The sequence below is a fragment of the Eurosta solidaginis genome, chromosome 4 (assembly GCF_040869045.1).
Source record: "Eurosta solidaginis isolate ZX-2024a chromosome 4, ASM4086904v1, whole genome shotgun sequence".
NCBI classification, from domain to species: domain Eukaryota; kingdom Metazoa; phylum Arthropoda; class Insecta; order Diptera; family Tephritidae; genus Eurosta; species Eurosta solidaginis.
The window spans coordinates 64,389,132-64,400,202 of record NC_090322.1 but is presented as its reverse complement, the minus strand read 5'-3'; the positions used below and the strand labels follow the sequence as shown (position 1 = coordinate 64,400,202).

At 34.2% G+C, this 11,071-nt stretch overlaps 1 protein-coding gene across 1 annotated transcript; it reads left to right on the top strand.

Annotated features, from left to right (window-relative positions):
• Window positions 1–666: 666 nt before the first annotated feature.
• Window positions 667–5,345, top strand: LOC137248529 (uncharacterized). Its single transcript, XM_067779468.1, has 4 exons — window positions 667–994; window positions 3,001–3,103; window positions 3,183–3,720; window positions 4,949–5,345. Exons 1-4 carry the CDS (start codon window positions 667–669, stop codon window positions 5,018–5,020), a joined length of 1,041 nt encoding a protein of 346 aa, XP_067635569.1. The 3' UTR covers window positions 5,021–5,345.
• The last annotated feature ends 5,726 nt before the right edge of the window (window positions 5,346–11,071 follow it).

The following is an 11,071-nucleotide window of genomic DNA, read 5'->3' as shown; positions in this document are numbered from 1 at the left end:
AACAAACAACAAAATACATACCGACACAGACACACCCATCCATATACATACATTTAGATAAGGGCTACTTGTCTCAATGCATATAAACTGGACATCTTTTTGGTACAAAAATGTAGTAAATTGTTTAAAGCCGCTCAGCACTCATCTATATTTCACGGATAAACATTTATAAGGATTTTCAGCCATGTTTAACCAGGATCACTTCTAGTAAACAGTAATAAACTTTAATACTTATACCTCGTTATTTCTTTAACACCGTTGCTTATTGTAGGTGGAATATCCACATTATGAATCAAGCTCTTAATACTATGTTCAAACAGAAAATATTTAAAAATATGGAAAATTTGAAACATGTGTTGTTATTTGAAACCATAGAATCCAGTTTAGATTCACGGCTAGCTTCATGGCTAGCTTCATATCGTAAAAAGAAGAGGGATAACTTAATAGTTATCCAGGATTTAAGAAGACAGCAGCTTTTGATCCTAGCTGCATTGGAAGAAAATACCTTAAATAGGTCATTGGGGAAGCTGGTAAATATATTTAGATAAGTGTTCCTAAATAAAAATATACATACATATCTAATGTTGCTATTGGTAGAGTCGACATTCATTCTTTTGGGAGGAAATCTGTGCCGTTGATGACCACCATTTCAAGGCACATTTTAGAATGACGCATTCCAGTTTTGAAAAGCTGTGTGGGTTCCTCGGAATATTAAGGAAAGCTGATACGAACTGGCGCACAGCAATTTCTTTGCAAAAACGTGTAGAAATTGCTTTGTTTACCCTTGGGTCAGCTGCAGAATATAGAGTAGTGTCGGAGCTATTTGGTGTTGGCAAATCAACTGTGTGCGCCATTTTCCTAGAGTTCTGCGAGGAAGTGTGGCAGGCGCTATCTACACGGTACATTAAAAAATTACCACCGACGCAAGAAACTGTTGACGAATATGTGGATGGATTTCATAGCCTTGGCTTTCCACAATGTTTAGGGGCGATTGGTGAGTGTAATTTCTCTATTTATATGACAATAGAAAGGCTGTAAGTGAAATTACAAGGATATATTATAGAGAGGAAGGAAGGATATTGGTGACGTTAAATTGAACTTGCCGGTCCGTGAGGACCTTACATTGGCTGAATGAGTCCATAAAGTTACCAAATATTTGCTTAACGACGAAACTGAAAAGCCCCTACTAAAAACCAGGACCTATGTCTTTTGCTGCTTCTAGAACTAATAGTTGTGCCACTCAGAATATCCATCACGAGCCTACAGTCCTCTATTTTTAATTAAAAGAGTAAAACCTGCACATGATATTAGACACATGCGTCTCCAGCTTGGTTCTACGCCTTTCCTGATTGGTCGATCATGTACAACTCTCGTCTTCTGTTAATCTCTTCCAATGTGATAGGACTTCTGCGGTACAAACTTCGGAGGATGCGCCCTTTTTAGTTAGCTTATCCGCTCCTTCATTTCCATGTTTTTTCATTTACCCAGGCACCCAATACTACTTCCACCTGAAAAATACTACAGTGATCTCACATTACTTCTCCTCGTTTGCCATTTTAGCGCCCCTTTTACCAACCTTCCACCTAACTTGTGGCTCTAATGGCTCCATCCAAAAAGAGGTACCGGATCGAGTAGTCTGTTCGCTGCTTGGTCTGCGTGCAAGCTGATACGAGGGATTGAGTCTCGAGTAGACATCTGTCCGAAAGGAATGCTTCGACCAATTAGCGCCCCAGTCAGTGACTACTTCGACACATCACTCATCCTCTGGGGAACAGTCGGAGCTCTACCTCCCTTTGGCCTCTCCGAGAAGGCCGGACAGTTAGCGTTACTTCCACTGCGTTCTCCCTCTCTCATCATCCTTATTAACATTAAATTCTGACTTGTTCATCTTACTCGCACCACCGCCTTTACCACAAAGCGGGCTCAGCGGCCTAATTAAATATGGGGAAGAAAACCGCCCGGCCCTTTACTGTGGTACGACCAACGTTGTTTTACGAGGCGGTCTGTTATGGGGAGTTATTATATGAGTCTATCATAGACTTATACAGCCCAATTCTAAACGAAAATTCCGTGCGAGTTTTTTCCCTTCTCCCATTCCTCGTATTCTAAATAAAAATTCCTTGTGAGTTTTTTCACTTCTCCCTTTCCTCGTATTCTGAACCGGTTATGGGAGAAAAGTAGGTATTATGAATGTGAGGGAGAGGAAGATTTCTCTGCTATTTCATAGGACTTTTTTCACTAGTTAAATTAAAGGGAATGTATAAAAATAGTTAAAGAAAATTGGTTCTTTTAAGAAAGAACACTTATTTGTACAAATTTGTGCTAAAATATGTATTTAAATTCTACCACAATATTCTCACTGTTAATACAACAACAACAACAACAACCACAATATTCTTTATTTTAAGTCGAAAAGTATATCATAAGCAACGGAAGAGCTCTTCGTATATTTGATGCAGCCATCCAGAAATTGCGCAAGGATTTTTAAGAAGGCTTAAATAGATTTTGGCATATGATGAAAGACTAATTCAACTCGACTTGGCCGCCAGAAAATAGTTTTGCTGAACGAAACCAGGCAACTCCGGCGGATTTGTGTTATCCCGCCGTCTTCTTCTACTTATGCTCCTCTGTTGATGTTGCTGTGGCACCAATTCATTACTCATTTCAGTGAATACCACATGAAATGCAATACTATGCATTGTTTATATTTTATTTCTTAATTTCAAACAAATTCGCAAGAATAATTAAACTTTTCTATTTTTTAAACAAAATAAGAAATGCGCAACGAAATTTCAACTGACAAAACAGCTGACTTCGAAAATTCGAAATTCCTATTCCCCAATTATTCATCTCCTTAGGAGAAAAGAATTGGAGGATTTTTTCCGCGGTAATAAAAAAATCCGCGAGAATATTTAGAAATGGTGTGATATAGTAACAATAATATATATTATATAGTAATAATAATAATAATAGTATTATTAATAAAAACAATAACTTTAGATGACTGTCATATAGAAGTCAGACCAAATGCTTCTGATACAACGGATTATTTTAATTACAAGGGATGGTATTCCATTGTACTCCTATCTCTTTTAGATTATAGGTAAGGAGAACATATAATGCGTTTATTTATTGGCATTTATTTCTTTTTTATTTAATATAAATACATATTTTTTATATAGATACCGTTTTATATACATCAATATTGGAGCGCCAGAACGTTGCAACGACTCCCAAATATACAATTCATCTCTGCTGAAGAAGGTATTGATTGAGAACGAGGTACTCGCTGCAAATAAAAAAAACATAAGCGGAGTACAAATGCCTATATGCATTTTGGGACACTCCGCATTTAAATTTTCCACAACGTTAATGAAGCCATATGCCCTTTCCACAGATTTGTCTGAGGAAAAAAAACTGGATAACTATATGTTATCAAAATGCAGAAGAGTGGCGGAAAATGCCTTTCGTCATGTAAAGGCTCGGTTTCGTCGAATTGGAAAGGGCATAGATAATGAAATTGGTAACGCCCCAAGCATTGTGCAGGCGGCCTGTGTTTTGCACAATTTCCTCAAAGATGAAAACGACACCATTAACCAGATGTGGTTGGAAAATTTGAGGGAGTATAACCGAAACCGGGAATATCCTACACATAGTGTTGTGATTGGCGATAACGAACCCTCTGCGAAAATATTAGACAAGCGCTGTGTCGTTATTTTGGTAAGAAAATTATTACTTCATTAATTATACCTTTCATGAAAATGAAATGGTATATTAACTTTGGCACAAATCTCAAAATTGTAAGTCCTTAAAGGAAAATAGATAGACCCACAATTAAGTATACCGAAATAATCAGGATGAAGAGCTGAGTTGATTTAGCCATGTCCGTCTGTCTGTTTGTATGCAAACTAGTCCCTCAATTTTTGAGATATCTTGATAAAATTTGGTGGGCGGGTGTATTTAGTTGTCCGATTAGACATTTGTCGGGACCAGCCGGATCGGATCACTATAGCATATATCCTCCATACAACCGATTTTTCAGAAAAAGAGAATTTTTGTCATGTCTTCCTCAATTTATCAGATTGAGGTTTCAAACTTCACCATATGCTTTCGTATATTGCACATATTGTTGTCTGAAAAAATGGATGAGATCGGACGTATATATAGTATATATCCCCACAACCGTTTGTTAAAATAAGAAACTTTTCGTAATTACTGCCCCATTTTAAGAGCTAGAGGCTTCAAATTTCAGCGAATGCTTACGCATATAGCATACATTGTTGAAATACGTGATTCGTAGTCATAGTTTTTACATGCAGACCACAAAAAACGTGAAACTTTGCATCCTCACACAAAATACCGACCTATTTTTTTATTTTATATTTATCTTTAAAATCGTTTAGGTATGTACATCTGTTCACTATATATTTCTTATCTTAGACAGCCGATTATTTGGAGATTACGAATGGGATAAGATTATTGTTCAGCCCCATTCATGAAAGGTATGAGGTGTTCGGCACGGCCGAATACAGTCCCGTCCTTACATGTTTTCATTTAATAATAAATAAATATGAGGAGACTGCGTACCCTGAAAGACTTTGTCCTGGCCGGAAATTTGTACGATTTTTTCGAAAAGATTAATATTGGTAAAAAGCTTCCGATGTACCAAGTTTCAAGAAAATCATAAAAGATTTTTAAGCTTTAGCTTTTTGTGTTTATTTAACTTTTTTGGTACAAATCAATATAATTTAATTATTGTTTTTATATTATTTTTTGTTTCGTACTAACAGAAGTTTCTCCAAGTTGTCTGCTTTTCTTTTTTCAATTGCAATAAGCTCTTTTTCATTATCATCACTTTTACTTAAGTGTTCAGAAATCTCTGAGGACAGATTGTCAAATTTTTGTAGCAATTGTTCTTGAAAAGTAATAATTTTCTTTTTCTGTTTAGGATCCAATGTCGCTTTCGAGGTTGATGGTCCTGGTGACGGAGAAAATGGAGGCGTTGACGACGACGGAGTAGGTGTTCCGGGCGATATCAGTGCAATTGATGATTTCGAGTCAATAGATGATTCTGTTTTCAAATAAAAATTTAAAAAATAGTCATAACAATTTTAATAAATGAATACTTAGAGCAGACGCCAAAGGAATTCAGCAATCAAATATGAGGACCTCATTGTGTTAATTAAGTTGATCGCAGAAAAGATTTTATATTATGATTTCGAATAATGCCAGGAGGTTACATGGTATGTTTTATTGCTTACAATGCATCCTCATGGCAACATCTGAAATCATTACCGAAGTTAAAAACAATTAAAAAATGCGGTCCCCATATTTTTCTCCCAACTCTTCCCGCTCCTGGTCTAACTATATGAAGATAAAAACCGAAAACCTTTGTACTTATTTATTATGAAGCACCTCAGACCGAACCGACCGACGAAGACCTCTGCTAAACTACTAGCTCAAAATGGAACTCTAGCGAAAGAGAAGCTGTCATCTCGTAACAAAGAGAGACTAAGGGGGAATATCCCAATCTCTCAACTACAAAGGGATGATATTCTCGATTAGATAAGTCTTTTAATAACTTCGCGTTGATGTCGGTTAATGCCGGAGAAGATTTAACTCGACGCTGTGTTGTCTGGACTATGTCTTGCGGTAAAATGATTATGATCTGGCTCAGAAGGATTTCCAATCGCCTTTCACGATGCCGATATCCCTACAGAAAGATACACATGAACTCTTCCTCATTTCGGCCCATGCACACCAAACCCATAGGAATATCGAAATGAAAATTATTATACCATACACCGAATACCAAATATTACATACCATCTTCACTTGACCGGTCGAATTCAATATCTATGTTTTTATAAACCACTACGAAATCTTAGGAAACTAACACAGGTAAATTTTTATAAATCGCATTAGTGTTTATATATATAATACATATAGATAAAAAAAAATAAAAATAAATGTAAGGCGCGATAACCTCCGAAGAGATCTAAGGCCGAGATTCTCTTCCAATTTGGGTCGTGCTCCTCTTGATTTTCCCTACAAATTGGCCGGACGGGACCCACATGTTTTATGCCGACTCCAAACGGCATCTGCAAGGCAGATGACTTTTCACTGAGAGCTTTCCATGGCAGAAATACACCCGGAGCGCTTGCCAAACGCTGCCTAGGGGCGACCCCGCTTAGAAAAATTTTCTTCTAATTGAAAAACCTTATTTTTAAAATTTTGATGTTGCTTTTCCCGGGGTGCGAACGCAGGGCATACGGTGTAATAGGCGGAGCACGCTACCATCACACCACGGTGGCCGCCATAGATAGATAGCTGATATTTTTTCGTGCAGCATAATATTCTGCACTAAGATGTAAGGCATTTGTCATATTGTAGATCCTTTAAAAATATATTGCGTATGAAGCAAGAGCTTCTCCCTCCAACTCTCCATGTTTGTCCCCTGTCGATACTCCTCCGTAACATCCCCCTTTCACTTTCACTATTTTTCCTTCTTAAACTCGCACTTTCTTTTTTCTCCCTCAACTTTCCTCTATTTTTCTTCATATCCTTCCCTTCTCCTGCTTCCTTTCATTCCTGTATTCCCTTTGCACTTTCTACATTTGCCATTGCCACTTTCTTTCATCTCCCTCATTTTCTCTCTTTTTTTCTTCTTCCCCTTCCCACTCCTATCCTTTATTTTTATTTTTCTGCATATGGCTTTTTGTATAACTGTCCCCCTTTCCTTCTCGACTTCTTTTTAATCACTGCCCATTGTTAAAAGCCTAATTCACACATCTTGCTATATACCCATATTGCGAAAACACATTCTGAGATCACCTTTTATCATATTTTGGTCTATATCTAAGCAGGAGGTTCACATATGCAACTAAAAACCACTTATAAACTGTCTACGAAACTATAAGAAATCAACACAGTTATAAGTTTTAAAATTGGTCAGTAAAGGAAATAACGGGCTACCCCGGTTAACATCTGCCAAATATACGAATCCAACGCATCTTTTATATTTAAAATTGGTTCATTCCATCTTGAGTTATGAGGTATTAACAGATTTTTCATTTGTTTTTATATAAGGGATGAACCTTTTCGAATGGCTGCCTGAATAATAAAATCGAAAAAAATCGCGCCTAACTTCTCGAAAAGAAAAGGGACCAAATTGTAAATCTACAACACCTTCGAATCCCACTAAAGACACACAAGAAATTTCATCAAAATCGGTCCAGTCGTTTAGGAGGAATTCTGTCATAAACACGCGCACAGAAATACATATATAATTATATTTTTATACACATCTTTATATGTGCCCATTATTATGAAAGTCCTCTAACTCATTTCCTGTCGTTTCAGTTCAGTGGTAATCTGTTTGTATCTCTCCTCACCTCCTGTTTTTTAGAGTCCAATAGCCAAAACATACAAAACAAAAAACATACCCTCTATGCTCTCTTGAAATTTCTTTATATATATTGGCCTTGAAGCCTCCAATAATCTGGTGCACCCTCTCATAATGTGGCCATGTGGAAGGCGATCCACCGGTTGAACCAATATTTAACTTCTCCCTTCTGCGAATTTTGAAAAGATTAAGTACATAGATACGTTTTATTTATTTCGACTTATTGCACAAGTGTACCTGTATCTTTGCGTAAGATTTTGCAGTTTCACCTGAATCTCTCGTGGGCTGTGGGGGAAACCAAGGTTGGTCAGCTCTATTGACATTTCCGCATATATGTGCCCATTTTTGCGGACACCTCGAAGATCCTCTACACGTTCCTCCCAGAGGTCAAGGGTAGCCAACTCGCTGCCATCATACCACCCAAACCTCTTTTTTTTTGCTTTTGGTACTATATAAAAAAGAGAAGTTGAGTTTTTATTCTTTTTTATTTTAAAATTTCGAAATTACTCACCATATACGTTGTTTGCCGTCATTTGTAACAAAATATTGATTAATTTTATTTTTATTTGACGTTTTGTTACTTTGACATTTGGTTTTTTTCATAAAACTGACGTTTAAATCTACTCACTGAATTCACTTTACAAGGTTGCATTTGCAGTTCGAAACAATTTATTACGCAATTTTATTTAAATTGGCAATTTGTTATTACAATTTATTATATGATAAATTGCGTAATAAACTGCCCAAATGGTATAAATTACCAATTTGGTGTTTGTTTGTACATAGTATAAGGATTTAAAAGCAATTTCAAAGGAAAAAAGCTCGAAAAAACCAATTAATAAAAAATAAAAATGTATCCATGTAGTTCTTGTGAAAAGATATATACTCGGAAGAGGAGTTTAGTTATACATATTACAATGAAACATCAAGTTATAAAAAAAGCCCCCATTTTTTGCGAGCAATGTAAAATGCAAGTGAAACAAAATGTATGGGCAGCACACTTGAGAACAAATATGCATAAAAAGAATTGTATGCATAATGTAAATAGTAGTGTTAAATGTATGAATGCTATGTTTAATAATCGTATTGAGACATATGTTTTGGAAAACGATCAACCCAATGATTTAATTGTTGAACATTTTTTTGAAAACATTTTAACGAATTATCTGCTTTTTTACAGAAATCTATAGAAAAGCATGAAAGCATCAAATTTAACTTTGAGTTATTTTGTAAATATATTCAAATAAAAGAAAATATTGAAGAATTCGCTATAATGTCACACCAAACACTAATGACTGAAGCATTTATGGAGAACAATAATGTTGGTGAAATAATTAAGGAAAAGTTTAGTAAATTGATTGAAAAAATGAAAACATGTCAAGAGCGAGATAGTGGTTGGAGTCTAAGTGAAATTATCCATCTAGAAGTAAAAATAAATAAATACCAACCAATTAGAGGCTCATTATATATACCACTACCAAAAGTAATAGCAGATAAAAAAAGCTTGTATTAATATTGTTAACAATGATATATATTGCTTTAAGTGGGTTAAGGTGTTCTTCATATCACATTAGAAATATCCAAGATTCCATTATAACTTTAATTAATAATAATGTAGTCAATTTTGAAAATTTAAGTTTCCCAATACAAACAAAAGACATTGAAATATTTGAATCATATAATCCATATATTAGTGTAAATGTGTTTGGTATAGAAGACAATTTGGTAGTAGGACCTTATTATTTAACAAAAGAAGAAAAATCACATCACATTAACCTTATTTTTTTATACCATTTACTATATATGCAGATTTCGAATGTATTCTAAAACCAATATATATTCAAAATTCTAGTAGGACTCAACGTGTACAATAACATATTACTTATGCCTATTGTTATTTTATTAAGTGCTCATATAATAACCAACTGAATCGTTTAAAAATATATAGCGGTGTTGATGCTCCAAAACATTTTTTTTAAAGTATTTTCGATGATGTTTTAGAAATTTACCACCTATATTTGAGTAAAATAGTTACAATGCATCCATTAATTGCCAACCAATTTAGGCGTCAAAACGAGGATATATTTTGCCATATTTGTGGAATGGAACTTTTATTAAATGATAGGGTAGCAGACCATTGCCATTTAACTGGTGAATATAGAGGTCCAGCATATAATAAATGTAATTTAGAATATCAGATATCAAATTTTATTCCAATATTTTTCCATAATTTATTTAAATATGATTGTCATTTATTTATTAAAGAGTTGTCATCTGTAGAGGGGGATATAAATATTATTCCCTTAAACAAAGAGTTGTATATTTCAATATCAAAGAGAATATATGTTAATAATAAATATACCATTGAACTTAGGTTTTTAGATTCATTTCGATTCATGCCTTCTAGCTTAGACAGTTTAGCTAAGAATTTAAGTAATAATGATTTAGAAATAACAAAGGCTTATTTCCCCAACGATCATCATTTTGATTTAATGAAACGTAAAGGTATTTTTTCATATGACTACTTAGATTCACAAGAACGTCTCAATGAAACACAATTACCTGATCGTTCACATTTCTTTAATAAATTATTAAATGAATCGTGTAGTATCGATGATTATCAGCATGCACAAAATGTTTGGACAACATTTAATTGTGCCAATTTATTAGATTATTTATTATTATATCTAAAAGTAGGTGTGCTACTCCTCAGTGACATTTTTGAAAATTTTAGAAATTTATGAAAGGAATTTATCGACTAGACCCTTGTCAATATTATACATCTCCAGGATTATCTTGGGACGCAATGCTCAAAATAACTAGAATAGAATTAGAATTGTTTACTGATGAAAACATGCATAATTTTATAATGTCGGGTATTAGGGGCGGGATTGTTCAATGTTGCAAACGGCGTTCAGTTGCTAACAATAAATATTTAAGTGATTACGATGAGATTAAGGCTTAATTTATTTAGATGTTAATAATTTATATGGTTATGCTATGTCACAATATCTCCCTCATAATAATTTTGAATGGATTGAAAACGTAGAAGAGTTTGACGTTTTTGGCATACCAGAAGATTCTTTAGTCGGATATATATTAGAAGTAGATTTAAATTATCCCATAAGCACTCACAATATTCATAATGATTTACCATTTTGTTTTGAAAATAAAAAAGTTGGCTCAATAAAAAACTCAAAGTTGATTGGTGATTTGAGAAACAAAATTAAACATATTATTCATTATAGAAATTTACAACAATGTATCAAACATGGTCTTGTTTTAAAGAAAATTCATAGGATTCTACAATTTAATCAATCAGATTGGCTAAAAAAATTTATTGATTTAAATAATTATCATAGAACATTAGCAGCAAATAAGTTTGAGGAAAATTTCTTTAAATTATTGAATAATGCTGTGTATGGGAAAACTGTGGAAAATGTAGATAAAAGAGTAGATGTTAAATTGGGGGAAGAGGTAGGAAAAAATTAGGTGCTAGGGCCTTAATAGCAAAACCAAATTTCCATAGTCTAAGCAAATTTTCTAATAATTTAAAAGCGATTCAATTGAAACAAGTGTCAACTCTGTAAAATAAACCGATACATATTGGTTTTACCGTATTAGAACTTTCTAAATTTAAAATGTATAGTTTTCATTATGATTATA

Coding starts and splice junctions, on each gene's coding strand:
- LOC137248529 (XM_067779468.1), top strand. CDS start 667: ATGACGCATTCCAGTTTTGAAAAGCTGTGTGGGTTCCTCGGAATATTA. Junction 995..3,000: donor ACAATGTTTAGGGGCGATTG/GTGAGTGTAATT, acceptor CAATAACTTTAG/ATGACTGTCATATAGAAGTC. Junction 3,721..4,948: donor AGCGCTGTGTCGTTATTTTG/GTAAGAAAATTA, acceptor TTTTCTGTTTAG/GATCCAATGTCGCTTTCGAG.